At 34.3% G+C, this 17,535-nt stretch overlaps 2 protein-coding genes across 2 annotated transcripts; both read right to left on the reverse strand.

Moving 5' to 3' along the window:
* Positions 1-6,037: 6,037 nt before the first annotated feature.
* On the reverse strand, positions 6,038-6,724 carry LOC128176898 (uncharacterized). The gene has a single exon (XM_052843423.1). The coding sequence runs from the start codon at positions 6,722-6,724 to the stop codon at positions 6,038-6,040; it is 687 nt and encodes a 228-aa protein (XP_052699383.1).
* A 1,968-nt stretch (positions 6,725-8,692) lies between these two features.
* On the reverse strand, positions 8,693-9,331 carry LOC128176899 (uncharacterized). The gene has a single exon (XM_052843424.1). The coding sequence runs from the start codon at positions 9,329-9,331 to the stop codon at positions 8,693-8,695; it is 639 nt and encodes a 212-aa protein (XP_052699384.1).
* Positions 9,332-17,535: the final 8,204 nt, after the last annotated feature.

A 17,535-nucleotide genomic window follows, 5' to 3' on the forward strand; every position in this document is an offset into this window, starting at 1 on the left:
CGGCGGTACTGTTCTCTTGTAGGACAAAGTGATACACGTTGTCGAAGGGTTTGCTATTTATATTTAGATAATTGAAACGATAACCGTTTATTAATGTAAATTATGTCATTTGGTCCGGCAAAATAGCAGTACCGCAGATACTATGAATTGGTCTTTTGTTATTAAACTCTATTTGCTACAACTGCTTGGTGATAGGATACTGATAGCGTGCATAATACTAACTTTAATCAATCGGTGGTATGCATTTTGAGCCGATTTGTGATTTTACGAAGACTGTCAAATTCCAGCATCTGACATACGCCATATTAAACCATTTATGGTTTCGTGCTAAAATATCATAATTGTCAATTTGCGGCAAATTTGGTGGTATGAAATTATTTTTTAAAGACGTTTTGGCATGTCACAGAAAAATACGAGTTTCGTTTTACAAAGCTTAGCAAATTAAAGCACTTAAAAATCTCTCTCTCTCTCTCTCTCTCTCTCTCTCTCTCTCTCTCTCTCTCTCTCTCTCTCTCTCTCTCTCTCTCTCTCTCTGCATACACATTTGCAGTCAATTTATCGTCTTGTGTAACTGGTTTATTTCTAGTCGAAGCTAAGAGATAGCGAGGCGAACTCATTTTTGTTCGATACCGTGTTCATTTGTAAATGGAGAGGGATGGTTTTTGACATCAATTATAGTAACCTGTAATGGCTGATATAATGCAATATAATGCAACGAGGATCGATAAATTAGATGGTATCTACGTTATCGTAGGATAATTAGTCTCAAAGTCCTATTCTAAACAAGGGTAAATACCAATTACATTGCATAATTAACACATGTCTTGTTTTTCATTAATCCATCAGAACATAAAATGCACAAAATATATACTTATGGTACCAATAAATTCTGTTTCCATGAATAAGAGATAAAAAAGATGGGTTGAACATATTTTATTGCATAAAATTATACAAATGATTCAAACAGAAGTATCTGTTCTTAAAACCTACAAGATTCGTACCATGTATACCAATTTAAAGTTGTCTATGTAATCATTATGGAATAAAAGTCAAACTTCGTTATCTCTTACTAGATGGGGCTGTTTAAAAAGTTCGAGATATCCGAGTATACGAGATATAGAAGGTAAAATACTTTAAAAAAAGTGGTTTGAACTTTCAAATCACTCACACATATCCATTATTTTCGATATACTAGAACCAGTCTTCGAGATATCGAAGTTCAACTATAGAATTGCATATTATCAAAATGGTAAAATTATTGAACAAACGTGCATGCATTTTTAAAAAGTTCTTTTGGAATTTGGTTTATGCATTAAAACACTGAAATCAAGGGAATCTACCACAATCTCTGATAAATCTTAAAACAGCTGTAAAATACGTTAATTTAAGGGGCTATGTGCGGTATGGTCAAATATCTGCCCCCGGTTTCAACCAATTTTTAAATAGTATCGTATAAAAATCAAATCTTCATAAATCATTTTACAGAGGATGCATATCACTTTAATCTTGATTTTAGTCATCATTGCTCATTCACTGTTTATCTGTGACGTCACCTAAATGACCTATTTCCCGCAAATTTGCAAACAAATGAAAAAATTCTCATTTTTGCTTTATATTTTGCATTCGGAAGTATCGAGCGCAGGTCTGCTCAAGTATGATTTAAACATATGTTTTTCTTCAGATAGTTATATACACATTTTACTAAAAAATGGTACTTGAGCAAGCCTGCGCTCGATGTTTCCCAGTCGAAAAACCATCGAACCACCCATATTTTGCCATAAAACATCAATTTATCAAGTAAGGCAATCTTCATGACGTCATTTCTACATGACGTCACCGTAGGAATAACTTTACACCCTTATTTTCAATATGATTTTAACTATCTTTCACCTTATTTTTAAAGCTCTCTATAAAACCTTAATTTTGCATAACACAGCACATAGTCCAAGGTTTTACAGATTGAGATTCATCTCCCCACAAAAATAAAGACAATTAATAAAATTAATGTTAATTTGATTTAAATTTAAAAGGTTTCATTTTTTGCATTGGTATATTTTTTAATCCGAAATACAAATGACGAGAATCCTCTGTTAATCCACATTGGCAGTTATGGCTTTCAATGATATTTCTTCTGAAGAGATCGAAGTTCAAAGTGCAGTTATGTCGAGGTTTTGTGAGTAAAATATTAACTTGTCTTTTGCCAAAAAAAAAAATTAGGACGGAGGTTTTTTGTTGTTTATTTGAATACTGCTTTTTATACTTATGAACGGGGTAATATTTCTAAGCTTCAAATATTCCATTGATTGATGGTGTCAGGAAAAAAACCGATTTTTAAGATACATGTAGTTCTAGTCTACATTTTGGAATAGTATAGTCATCTACAAGAGCTAATGATCAAGTCACTCTCTCTCTCTCTCTCTCTCTCTCTCTCTCTCTCTCTCTCTCTCTCTCTCTCTCTCCCTCCCTCTCTCATGCTTAGAGTTGTTCTAGTCTACATTTTGGAATAGTATACAAGAGCTAATGATCAACTCTCTCTCTCTCTCTCTCTCTCTCTCTCTCTCTCATGCTTAGAGTTGATGATCAATTATAAACACAGAGTGAAATTTTGGAGGCAAGATTGATGAACACATGGTCAATGTGCATAGGTGGTTAGACAGACATAATAAATGACAATTAGCCACGGGGAATGAGTTAACTTCCTATTGGTTTTACCTCTTGACTTTTTAAATGATATTATTTTTTTTCTGAATCATTTCATGATGCGTTCGAAGTTGTCGTTTTTTTGTTATTAATAGAGGACTATAAATGATTATAATGTCAGTTTTGGCCCAAATCAATCAAAGTCGACTTTAAATAATGACATATCTCATGTTTTTGCTAAGTATATACTGCTTTACTTTTTTTTTTAGTTCTTGTCATCTTAAAAGCACATTTTTGATTTCATAATATTCCTCAAGACGTAGAAAAAACGTTTAAAAAAGATTACAAACCACTCACAGCGCAGATTGCATGATTAAGTGAAGTGCCTTTGTACATGTACCATATCTGCTGAAACAATAACTTGACCCAGATAGAAAGCATAGTTAACAAAAAAGTCGTAGAAAAATAGGTTAAGTACTCCAAGTCTACAGTTTTCAATTCATTGCAGTGCTGCGCATGCATTCGTTTAAAGTATAGTCAAGTACGTTATATTCACAATTCACCTGGACAAATGGTGTGGCACAATGGGGATTAAAAAATTAACATAGGAACGCATTTATTTCCACCACTATTGCGTCCAAACTAGCTATTTAATTATATTCATTCACTACATGTAATATGAAAAATCCAGTTTTTGTTTTAAACTCTCCTTTATCCCTTCAAGTTTTAATACAAAGTTAAAAATAAGTTGAAGAGGATTTTACAATGCGCACAACAAGTACCCTGGTGATAATGTTGAAAAATTGAGCGACGAGTCCCTAGATTTTCCGAAAAAATGACTTCAAATTTTCCCATTTTAGATTCGCAGGAAATATTTTGTGCTTCTGTTAATATCTCCGTGTATAAAGGTGGAGTGAGTGAAAAAAGAAATCATAGAATTTTTACCATTGTTTGTCACTGACAGGGAAGTGTATTTATTAAAAAAAAATCTAGAAAAAGTATTGACTTGTTAAATAATAGCTAATTTAATGACCCTAGCTTGAAAATTATTTTGGCAATATCTCGATGAAATGATCAATTTTGAATTAATTGTTTACTTCAGAATTTACGTTGATCTGGAAAAAATAGGCATGGGATTGTTTATGCAACATCACGCTCAAGTACATGTAACTATCACTTCACGATTATCAATTGTTAACACACAATGGCAATGACTTCGCTGGATTTCAATTAAGTTAAACCTTTAATTCATAAACTCTTAAGCAGCGATTGAATACTATGCGTGAACAGACTTATTAATATTTGTTAATGAACGAATCTGAAACATCTTTTGATGTCTTGACAAGTTCTATTTCTTAATGTGGAATAGCTGTGTGAAGTCCCCCTTATATTATGTAAGGAAATATCTATAAAACAGCAAAAATTCTGACATAATTTTTTATTAGGTTGTAAATTTTGTTTTAGGAAGATGTATTTTCTAAAGCAATGCATAAGTGTATTCTGGTGTCATGAGTTTCCGATGGTTCCCTTTAGTAATTTGTTTTGATTGTCAGAAGTATACTTTTCCACGATGTGCAAGTTACGATATTGTGATATTTTATGCAATGTTAAAGACTTTTAAGAATGTAATAGCCAAAATTTTTTTTTTCTCTCTTGAGCGGTTGTGTGATTCAAACCTTTGTTCGCAGCGTTATTTGGGTGAACTGCGTACGTCCAGTGTCATCAGTAATCTAAAAATAACGTCATTTTGGGGTTAATGAACTCACGCGACAATAACGGAAACGTATTACTATCAGAAACATATGACGAAACTACAGTACAAGTGCTTTTAACTTTTTAAAAATAATACATAAACTATCATAGTCAAGAGTTTATAACAAAGAAACCCTGCTGTTTTCAGTTTGATTACCGTCAATTGCAACGTGTCAAACACAAAACTTATCTATTCATTAGCCTGCAATGAAGTACTCATGATTGCAGAGGCTGATTGTCGTTCGGTCAACAGCACAGAAGTTTTAAATTCTAGTATCGCCCTTATCTTGGTATCGCTGAAGGAATAAGATCCTGCCATCCATCAAACTCAGCTAAATTGACTCGTTAAGCTCGAGGTTCCATTATTAAATGCTACTTAAGCATTCAACTTTATGGTCCTTTTCCTTGCCCCAATTTACCAACAAGACAAGACCTTGTAGTAAGTAAAACATTTATTGGAATTCATAGTACAGACTTGTTATTCATGTACATTTAATAAGAAATTAATATGTATAGAAAAATGCGTTTCTATTCTACGAAGATATCTGATGAAGGATTGCAACTATAAGGCAATAGTCTCTGTAATTATATTCATAACGAAAGAATTGAAGTCATCTAGGAACTTATTGTTGCTTGTCAACTTTGTTTGTCAAGACTGTTGCGTTGAGACTGGCTAACCATACTAGTCGATTTTATGTGAGCTCTTGAATCTCCCGAAAAATAACATCATTGCAAATCAAAGTCTATTGCAGAAATCCCAAGACCAGTCATGCGTACGTTCATTGACAATGGCAAATGCTGATTTTTTTCTTTTTATTTTGTCATCATAAATATTTTAGTTGGCTCCATCACTCATTCAAGAAGGTCGTCATTATTAAATGCATAAATGCTTTGCATGAAACTACTATCACCTTGTATGGTTTTTCTTCTAAACTTTCAAAAATAAAGATTTTTGCCATTCATAGGTGGATATATAAATACTAATATTTACATAAAAAGAAAAAAATTAACCATGTGTCATCAAACAGATGCTAGATTGAACGTGAGTTACTACAGTCACAGTATAACGTTGACAAATTTTAGTCTGCTGTTTGCGTTGTAGGAAGAATGATGTTAAAAAGTCGTATCCGAAACGAAATGATACGATGAATGTCAATGAGGTCACAGTGTGCTCTATACTAATTTAAATACTCTGTTATCAGTTGGGTAACGTGTTCTATCCAAAAGCGCTGATGAATATCCATATGTTGGCAACATTGCACAACATCATACAACATGTATAACATACATTGCATCTTCGGAGTTTCATCAAATAAAGAATCAAATATAGAATGCTAGATACGCTATTGGAACTTGTGCATGACTGTACTTCAGTAAGTCGATTGTTTAAATGCACGCCGTACATTTGTTTAGCATTGTATGACGAAGAAACGATAAGGAATACCAGGTACAATGAATATTTCTTATTTCATACAGATATTATGACAAGTATTTTAACAGAATGTAAAAGAGCAGTACTAGTAATGTAACAAAACAATAAACACAAATATCAATACTTTGCGTCACAAAAGATTGAAAAAAGCACCACAATACATAACAACAACCTAAAAGTATAAACACACAGTGATTTTGTTTTTTTAATCTATTATGTAGTAATAGCAGGGGGTGCCTCGTCTCCAGCCTTCTCTCTAAAACTTTTCCCTCGTGATACTCCTCTAGTTGAGGTTGCTGCTGTAGTACCACGTGACTGTAGATGCGTTCTCGTTGATCCACGAGATTCCGGAGGATACGACTCGGGGTCATATTGTGACAAACGGTTAACGACTACCTGGATATCACTCTCGCTGTACTTTTTATCTTCCTTCATCCAGCTTGGTTCAGGGGATGGTACAGGGTAGCCTCGTGATTCTGGGACGCGGTACTTATCGTATGTAGACAGTCTTTTGACGATCGTGCTTACCTCTTTAGGGGAATAAGGAAGATATGATGTAATAGGAAGGTTCTTCTTTATGGGAGGAAAATATGGTCTCTCATGAAACACGTTTTCAGATCTGGCAGCATACGTTGGATCGTTGGAAGGGTTCCGAACATGGCGACGGATGCGTAAATCTGCTTTCGGTCTTTGCGTTTCATGAATCAATTTCTGTTTCTTTAGAACTTTTTTGGCGAGCTTCCTTTGAGAGTTGTCGTAAACATACTTTGGCAGAAACTTTTTGGAGACATTTTCGTATATTGTATTGTACATCCCTACTTCGCTTTTGCAAGGCGTAACCTTTTTGTAATGACATAACTGAGCATAACTGGACCACCCAATTGGAGCAGATGTCACCATGATTCCCAAATTTTTCTCAAAAAGAATTAAAATTCGCCAAGAAAAAATATAAAATCACAAGATCTTTCGTTATCAGAACAGTAAATTCCGTGACTGTGCAACAATTAATTAACAGTAATCCTCGTTAAACCTTGAATTGCGGTAGGACCAATTACGCACGCAGTCATATTAAATTGCCACCGAAGTATACACGTTAGAAGTGTTTAGCCGGGTTTAACATTTACATGAACCAACGGATTTGGCAGCATTGTCTAAAAGAGTTACACTCTCTCTCTCTCTCTCTCTCTCTCTCTCTCTCTCTCTCTCTCTCTCTCTCTCTCTCTCTCTCTCTCTCTCTGATTTAAGACTTTTTTCGCTTCGCTTCAAGTATTCTGTTCAGTTACTTTATTTACATTTTTCCTCGTATACATGTATATGTTTTTGAAGTGAACGAAATCGTTAAACTTTTTTGCGTTGTGAAACACCACGATTGAATGACCCATTTAATAGAAAACGAAATAAAACGCCAATTCTGAGGGTCAACAATGAAGATGAATCCGAAAGAAATCAAACGCGTGGTTCGGAACAATCCCGCCACGATGAATGATTTATTCTCTGTACAGCACTGCAACCCATTACTTTATTGTGCTATCCCAAGGAATAGATGATATTGTGTTATTAATCTTAATTTGGTTGCTATAAGATATATCGAAAAATCATAACCCACATTTATCACTGACGTTTATTAGAATCATGTTAATTTTTTTGAAGCATGGGCCTGGTCAATAAATGGTGTTTCTATATAGAAATATTGCTGTTCTTAAGTTTGTTTGAATTGTACATGAAAATATGTGGACATCTATGCTTAAATAACTGTTTCAAAAATACTTTCCAATGCTCATCTTTGTACAATGGTAACAACTGGTAAGGTAGACATTCAAATAGTTTTTTATGCTACAGTGTTTAACGTGAATCTGATCTTATATCCTATAGCTGTTGTAGGTTTTAAAAATAAATAACATATCAAATAAATTAGTAAATTAAAGTGCTATTACACATACACATTCAGTTTGTGTTCATTATTTCTTTTTTATTTAATTCGAATTAGATCTCTATAGATTATTCACAGGAACAAGCGTCACCAGATTATCACTAATAGTATTGGATAAATCTTAAGAGCTGTTAATCCCTGAGTCGGTTGTACCGTTACTTCATTAAATAAGTCAAACGTTTTACTTTTAAAAAATTAAATTGCCGATATAAAAACTCTATATTTCTTAAGAGTAAACATTACAATTTTAAGGATCCTATTATAATATTTGTAATCTTATACAAAAACAAAAAGTCAAAATCTGATACTAAGTTAAGTTATTCCTTTAATTTATCGGAAAAAAACTTTAAAACATTTATTCAACTGGCAAAGAAAATACAACAAAAAGAAACAAAACTTGAACAAAATATAAAGTACAAACTTCAAATTTGAAGAATCATATAGTTTTTTCAATGGCAGCTCAAAAGTTTCAGTATTGAATTACAGTAAAGAATGTTTCAAACTGGTGTCTGTAGAATCTCTGTTGCTTTGTATGTGTTCTATGGGACATATATTTATTATATTATGTTTGAGCAAGATGGAACACCCCTCTTTAATTTTAAATGTCGGTTATGTGTCTGCATACATTTGTAGTTCGAAGACATGGCTATATAAAGAAAAAGTCCAGTCTTCCAGGCTGCAATAAACGAAACAGAAGTCTGTAGCCATTTTATTGCAATTTGAAGTCATTACAGCGTATAAATATGTTGATGATAAAGCCTGAAGCAGTTTTCAAACGTCTGAGCTGAGAGAAATTATTATATTCATAACACTGTCCGTCAATATCGCGTACATCATACAAAAGGTCAAGTATCACAAACTCCCAGTCCCAACACACAGCGATGCAAACGATCTTACTGCAATATCCATAAATTTTCGTATTACATATTTGATATCCTTCAAGTCAGAGCTTGTTTTTTCCAGTCTTTTATACGTCTGACGGCGGAAGAGTCCCCTCGGGATTCTGGAGGATGCTTTTGTTGGTCGAAGTCCGAGAGCCGATCTACGATGCTGCTCACTTCCCGGTGCGTGTATAACTTTCCGCGCCGTTTGTTTTGTGGGGTGATTTTGGCATATCCTTTGGATCCTGGTATTCTTGCAAAATCGCACATTGTCAATCGAAGTACGATGCGGTCAATATCATCCGAAGTATAGCTGGAGTCGGTCGTGATACACGTGGTTCTGCCGACAGGTGGCAGATAAAGCTGTCGTTTGTGCATCAGCTGGTTTGTCGTGGCCGCAGCAGTCGATACTGAGGAATCATAATTCGGTTTATAAGACACTAAATCCAAGTCAGAAGAATCCGTATTATTCCAGCGGGATTGTCGCTGTTTCTCGTGCAGTCTCCTTTGTCTTGCTAAAATTCTCTTGGCTATTCGCACATTTTCCTCTTCGTCGCGACTTCCTTTCGGTAATAAACTCTTTTTTACCTTTTTATGAAGATTGAGAAAAAGTCCATCATCTCTGTCGGGAACAACCGCTTTATAGTGCATTGCACGGCGTGATGTTGACCAGCCCGTGGGTGCACGAGACGCCATTTTTTTTTTTTTTACCGAACTGTACGTGTTCGTGTATTAGGAAAGTTTTCATTCAGTTTTAAAACCCATGGGCGGATTAATAAAACTTGTACGAATAAAAACATTAATCGCATCTAACCACGGAGATTAGTAGGGTTACGTACCTGAATAGATCGATGTTATGCAAGGGAAAAAAATAAATTTTTATGAAAATAATGTGATATTTTTAATTATAATAAGCATTGATCCGGATGATATTGGAAAACCTTTAGTTAAAACAAAAGCATAGAGAAACTGGTAGCTGTATCTGGACGAGAAAAAGATGTAGTTATTTGCGATTTATGCACACTTTATAGCTGGTCTTTTATAACAATACAAGAATCATCTTCTTAACCTTTAACAATCATTGTACTTAGAACTAAAGATTTGACAACAAATAACTGAGTAAAGATTGAACAGTCTGATTAATACCATGAATTTATATATTGCTCATATAATCATGTTTACAACTAGCATTTTATGTAATATGTTTTACGGTGCTACCGTTCTGGCGAGCGCAGCAAGAATTACACATACCTTGCATCATTGTCAACTTATAGTTTTATTTAGGTATCAACGAACGTCAAAGAATTTTTGAAAGAGTATTGCTCTACAATAAGTATGCCAAAGGTACTAATTTCATAGGCATCGGAACCGGGGCGGGGGGGGGGGGGGGGGGCTAGGGGGGCTTAGCCCCCCCCCCCCCCCCACTTTTTTTGCCAAATTAGACCTAACCATTAGGCACATAGCATCATAGAGGGTTGCGCCCCCCCCCCCCCCTTCTACTTTTTCTCGCAGGAAATATAATTATTCCTAAAAAGGTTGAAATATGGAGAAGTTGGAGTCATAGGCATACTAGCCCCCCCCCCCCGGATTAGGATTTTCATGATTTTGGGAATTAGGTTTTTTTTTAATATTCCTGAGGATTAGTCAGCCCCCCCCCCCACCACTTTCAATTTGCTTCCGACGCCACTGAATTATAATGGTTATGATACATATACAGCGCAACCCCCTACCCAGAGAGAGAGAGAGAGAGAGAGAGAGAGAGAGAGAGAGAGAGATAGAGAGAGAGAGAGAGAGAGAGAGAGAGAGCGGTACCTTTTTGTAGGTGTGTAGTTTCCCACTTTTAACTTTAATGGTCTGACTATATGCAATATCTACATAATTTTTTTTATACCTGTTTATTTTTTTCATTTTATTCCTTTTTATTTAGTTCAAAATGTCCTATTGTTTATTTCCTCCCTACTCATATACTTACCTGCCTACTGTACATGCATGCACAATTAGCTTAAAAATGAATCGATATGACAGTAAAGTATGGCTCTTGCTAGTGTGTGTGTGTGTATATATATATATATATATATATATATATATATATATATATATATATATATATATATATATATATATATATATATATATATATATATATATATATATATATATATATATATACATACATACATACATATATATATATATATATATATATATATATATATATATATATATATATATATATATATATATATATATATATATATATATATAAAATCTCTATATTAAAAAGAGATTAAAAACAAATCATAATTAATGTCAATGAGGCAGGTATCGAAGTCTATACTGAAATAGCCAGTACACTCATTACAGATGTTTGATCCACCTCTAAATTTATCGCGGGAAATATAGCACGAGTGCACTGTGACGTCATCCATGACTTTGTTCGTCTTTGTTTACGTTTCTCGACTCAATACGAAGGTATGGAAGCATGTAACAAATCTTTTGAGTCTCGCCAAAGCATATGCGGTACTCAAAACGTGTCTTCAAACTTTAAGTCACCGTAAATTACGAGTTAAAAGTCGGCCATTTTTGGCATAGCACCACGGGTGAAAACATTAGAGAGCATAATGGGACGTAGACAAAAAATTTTGTTTGATGAACTGTAGGTTTAGCTCGTTCTTTTTCCCGCGCACACTGGTTCTTAGAGCTTGCTTCGCTCGCTATTAGAATAAATATATGCCAAAAAGGACAGTATAATGCTAGCTAATTTTAAGCGTGAAGCAAAAATACTTGTAACTGCCTTGCGACCTAATTTAAATAATCTTTAAAATAATACAGCGCGGAAAGTCTACACTCAAAGATATTAGTCTCAGGTATAATTTTTTATTTCCTGATTCTTATAAAACATAATAATTCACATGATTTTTTCGCAATTTCCAAAGCCTTTTTAAAACGATTATTAATTTAGATATAAATGCTACTATTTATGATCACTTTTAACCGTGCTGTATATATGTATATTTCAAATTAATTTGTAAAAAAAAAAAAAGAGCTGGCACGTAGCATCGTTTTTGAAAGACTCATGAAAAAAAATCTTGACATGCAGCAAAAAGAAAAAAAAACCAACTTCCCGAAATCATGAAAATCCTAATCCGGGTAGGGAGTTACGTAGTATACCTACATGTATACCTTCAATTTCTCTCTTAATTTCCATATTTTTTCATTTCAATTTTTACATACTCCTAAATAAGGGGTCTCCGTGATAATGCGATTTTTCATTTATGTGTGAATTAAAAAAAAATTGCTGCGGGAAAAAGTGCCGAGGGGGGGGGGGGTACAGGTCGAGCCCCCCCCCCCCCCCCGCCTTCTCCCGATGCTTCGTACCTAGAGAGTCATTGAACAGAATGGAGAAAAAATTCAGGATGAGAAAGCCTTCACTCCAAAAATATGACGCCGTTGCGCTTTGCTTTTAATATGATATAAACGCAAAATATCTCAAGGAATTGACATTAGTTCTGTGGGAGGGAATTTCAACGGAAACCACCTTGTAAAAGATTTTAACTTGTCACGTTTGAATGAAAAATGGTGGAATATTTAGACCTGCATCTGCAAGGTATAATACTGCTGATTAATTGATGTTTATCATCATCAGAATGTTCGTTTACGCAAAGTTAAGTTTTCCAGTGCTCAGGTTCTCTAGATTAACTGTTGTCTCATGATGGCATATATAATTGTTGCCATTTGTGGGATAGGCGCGAGAGCTGACTTTGCCAAGAATAATTATTTGAAAATTATTCCAGGATTATAGTAAATGCTTCATCACGCATTTCCGAAGTTGACACTTCATCTTGTACACCTGCAGAAACACATCAGTCTAATGTCAAAATAATTTTATCAGCTATGAAATCTTTAATTTATCTGGTTTTAGCGGTTATCCGTTATCGAAATCATCTATGATTAAAGTCATTCATGAATATCTTTGATCTCAAGGTTACTTCTTTTGCAATTGCGTTACAACAATTTCCAAGTAAACAGTTGGCATTTATATTTGAAACAGTTATTGATACATTAAGATGCTATCGCGACATTTTATAATTTAACTCTGTCAGGGAAACTAGGTCTCTCTCTCTCTCCCTCTCTCTCTCTCTCTCTCTCTCTCTCTCTCATTGTTACAAATGCGTGTCTACATCGGGAACAGTGCAGATCCGAATAGACATTGTTTAGTAAAATCCTACAGTAATTTAATGCATATGTTTTGATACGATATGCAATTTTAATAACATGCTATGATATTATATGCAATGCTATAAGATCTGTAAGAAACATTTTAATAGAACTGATTTTAAAAAGAAATGAAAAATTTATTTCAGTGAATGCTCAGAAATATTGAATAAAAATGATATAAAATAATTTTCATCATAATAAATTCAATCTTGTAAAAGAATAAAACCAAGAAGATATTATGTTGTATGCTATGCTAAGGTATGGTATGCTATAATGAATCATAAGAATCAACTGTAAATGTATGCTATGAGATATGTATGCTATAGTATTGGATTTAGATTGTATGTTATGCTATGGTGTAAGTTGTAAAAGATATGCTTGAATTAACTATACCTGTAATATACGTAAATACGTTTTGATAATAGTTAATTGCAATTGAGATATCTGCTCTACTGGTACACTATGAAGTAATTCTTGAAAACATTATAAACTTAATACATGCAGAACTTTTTTGTTTAGTCGTAACATGGATGAATTTAGTATTTCTAGTATTTCTCTCCTTCTACATCTAAAGACAAATGAATAGAGTAGATATGTGTTATTTGTCCCGAAGACAAGAAAAAGTTAATATTGTAAATATTTTATGTGTGTCTGTTAATTTCTAATAATTTCATTAAAACAACCATGTAAAGCCCATGTAACCTTCATTCTACATAATTATCACTGAAGTATTATAATTCCGAATGCGTAGGATAAGTCTAGAGAGAATCACATCATTTGTAACATGTACGTTGGCTATCCCCAAAAAGATAAAAATATGTCTTATAGAGTTATTTGTCAATATTTGAAGAAAATCAAATTGGAGAAGAATTAAAGATTTTACTACCACGAACGTAATAATTATTACATTCATCATAGGGAATTTTGTATAATGCAGTTATAATGGGACTATCTATTAAGGGGCTGGCTAACACCCTGTACCCCAAAATTTGGGCGTTCATATTCGACGGGAAGGGGGGCCCGGAATCGACCCTCAAAATGAATTACATGTAGGTTTACATGACAATTAACAGGCTAAGCTAGCCTGGCGAATATAGGAAATTTTGTATAATACAGTTTTAAGAGAATGTCTATTAAGGGGCTGAAAATCATCCTGATCCTATGTTTGGTGGGGATTTGGCCCCGGTGATGTCCAGTTGATCCTTAGAAGGAATCGTTACCATTAACAGTATTATACAAAATTTCCTATTTTTACCAGGCTAGCTACGTCTGTTAATGGTCTTGTAAGGCTCATTCTTTTAGAGGATCGACTGGACGTTCCTGGGGCCCAATCCTCACCAAATATGAAGGGACTTATATGGGAAACAGCGTGTGAGGCAGCCCCTTAAATACTGTTCTCAATGCAACAGAATATGATGGTTCTCGTACCTTTTTGCCAGTCTAGCTTATGTCAATGTCCAGGTCTGTTCAACAAGTAATAAAGTTTACCAACTCACAGTTTCTTGCGATCAAAAAGGAAGATGATATGAAATTGTGAATTTACGTTCTTAAAAGCATGTTTACGGTAATTTGAATTGTGAACCGACCACAAAATTCTATTCGCTATTGGAATAGTGAATATCAAAAAATGAATAGAACTCCAACTTCTGAATGCCATATGTGTACCTTGTATATTAGGTAGAGGGTATAAATTTTTGAGAAAAATAAGATACGTCAGGTGCCTTGAGTAGCAAATAGAAAACATTTAAAAATGATAATTATGATAATGCATTCTTCTATGAACTAATGTCAGCTTTACTGAGTTTTCTCTTTATTAGTCAAAGTTACCCGCCTCGTTGAAAATTGTTTTTCGACAGTCTCATTTTTTTCCCAACCGAGTTGTTGAAGTTTGTTTCTGATTAACTTCTCTTGCATTGAAAAGTCTTTACAAATGAATTTGTTAGATCTTAGGCAGTAGCGTAATCTACTTTGGCTGATACTATACCTTATCGTAGTTGGATATTTCAAAACGTTTTTTAAAGGTCAGACGACACGTTCCTCGAGAATCTTTTTTGTATCTCCTCGTAATAAAGAGTTCCAATAAAAAATATTAATTTTATAATTACTTTAAAAATGATCAAAATTTACTTGAATTTGGTTGTATGTGTACATGGGCGAGTGGTTAGAACCGTGGCCGCTCAATGCCAGAAACGTATAGGTTCTAGAGGTCGTGAGTTCAAAGCCCCGCCCCGGCGGAGATATAGTTCTAATTTAGTGAATTTCGCTGTGCTGTGGATGTATTTATTTTTACATCAGCAATTCAATTGTATTTTCAAGAAGATTATATAGGAAATTGCATACTCTAGTATTTTGCAGAAATGCCTGGTAAGGTACCCTAATTTTTTTGCAAGAAAGCTTGTCAAAGTAGTAGTAAACCATTAACAAATTCCTGGAAAAAGTTATCTAAAATTGAGGAACGTGTCGTCTGACCTTAATGATTTTTTTTACAGTGTATAAAGCAGAGAGTTTGGCTCATCACAATATTGTGTGCGAACAAGTACTATAAGAAACCCAATGGATGGTAAGGTGCATTTTTTACGATCAGTTGGACATTTATAAGATATGTGCAATTGATATAATGGATCATAATTCTGTTGTTGCACACTTTTACATGTGTTCCATCATCGTCAACAGATTCAACCCCTTATGTATGCAAGACACTTCTTTTTAGAAATAATAGTAAGCTACTATTGACCATTATTATGCTTTCTGTCAGTTTGTCTCTATATATTCTATACTCATCTATTTTCGCATAGTATACAAAGGTATTAAATATAGCGTAAGCATACTATGCCGAAATAGAGCACGGCAGGTGTTTTCAGAGAAAATCTTTCAAAGCGGCGAGCGGGTATCGAACTCACGACCTTGGGATTAGCAGTCGGACGCTTTACTAATTACACCACGGTAGACTCTAATTACAGTGTGAGGTTTTAAGATATATATAATACGTTGTTACCAACATTTGACATAAAACAATAAATAAATAAATAAAATTTTAAAATTGTGTAAATGTTGACAAGGATATTAAAATAAGAGTTTCTAATAATATCTTAGACTTATCGATTAAACAATTGTAATTAACCGATACCGCGGTGTCATCAAAGCGCTTTTTATTATGACGCTTAATTAAAACATCACAAGAAAAAAGATGATTATCGTCTGCTAAATAACAACAAACAATGAGTCGATTCGGAAACAATAACCCGGTCACATTTAGGGAAAAAAACCTGATGTCCAAAAAAACAAAACACGCTACAAATTTCAGTATGAACATTTTGAATGATTTCTTGCAAGAACGTTCAGTAAACACCGATATTCTTTCATACTCGAAAGAAGATTTATCGAGAGTTCAGGAGGATTTCTACAGTAACGTAAGAATGAAAAATGGAGAACTTTATTAGAAAAATTCCTTATTGAATATTCGTCAAGGTATAGGCAGATACTTAAAGGAGAAGGGTTCAAACATTGATATTATTACCGATCCTCATTTCGCAAAAGCAAATAGCTGTTTTTCTTCATTACTGAGAGAGACGCGAGCGGAAGGAAAAGGGGCTGTTGTCCATCACCCTGCTCTCACCGTAGAGGACCTGAAGAAATTGTACGGGCATCACTTTATTTTTAATACAAATACCCCACAAGGTCTACTAAATAAAGTTGTTTTTGAAATAATGTTTTTTTCTGTAGAAGGGGTCAAGAAAATTTGCACAACCTTCGCGTACAGGACTTTGAAATTATCAATTCGAATGGACAAATATACGTTCAAAAAGTCACTTCAGAGTTATCAAAAAATCATCAAGGTATTACAAACGAAATTGAAGGTACAGGGGGAAGAATGTACGCCACCGATTCTGAATTATGTCCAGTTCAGTCTTTTGAAAAATATTTGTCTAAAAGACACGCTGGTACGGACAGACTTTTCCTGCACTCCAAAAACATCTTTTCAGATGACGAGGCAGTATGGTACCGGAACGAACCCCTGGGGGTTAATACCATGAAAAAAATTATGAAAAACATATCAAAATCTGCCGGACTTTCTAGAGAGTATACAAATCACTGCATAAGATCTACCACTATAACTCTTCTAAACCACTGTGGGTTTGAATCCCGCCACATAGCAACTGTTAGTGGTCATAGAAACGAATCTTCGTTGTCCAGCTACTGCTATGACACATCAGGTACAGTAGATCTATTAACAAGTTGGGATAGTAATACATCGAACCATTTTGGCTTATATTACTGTGTTGATGTATTGTTATGTCATGTTTCACTATTTTGTAGATAATCAAAAGAAGGCGATGTCGAATGCTTTAAGTGTATGTACAGGACAGGCCGGGCCTGTGGACGCTCCAGTCAATGCTGTATCAGGTGTGTAATCTATATGAATAATATTGGCTCATATTAAACAAAATACTTAAGTCTAGTATTCAAGTATTAATCTCAATATCTAATTTAATCCAGAGTCTATGGGCAGTCATAATTCCAATGATACCATGACGGATGACGAGCTAGTAAACTGTACATTGACACTAGAGGCACCACATGGAGTGGGAGTGGCTCAATCCTATTCTGGAGGTCGACAACCAAAATTCCTATTCTCTGGATGCAACGTCACCATCAACAATCACTATCATTAAACGTTATTG

Source organism: Crassostrea angulata, chromosome 3, assembly GCF_025612915.1.
Source record: "Crassostrea angulata isolate pt1a10 chromosome 3, ASM2561291v2, whole genome shotgun sequence".
Classification (NCBI taxonomy): Eukaryota; Metazoa; Mollusca; class Bivalvia; order Ostreida; family Ostreidae; genus Magallana; species Magallana angulata.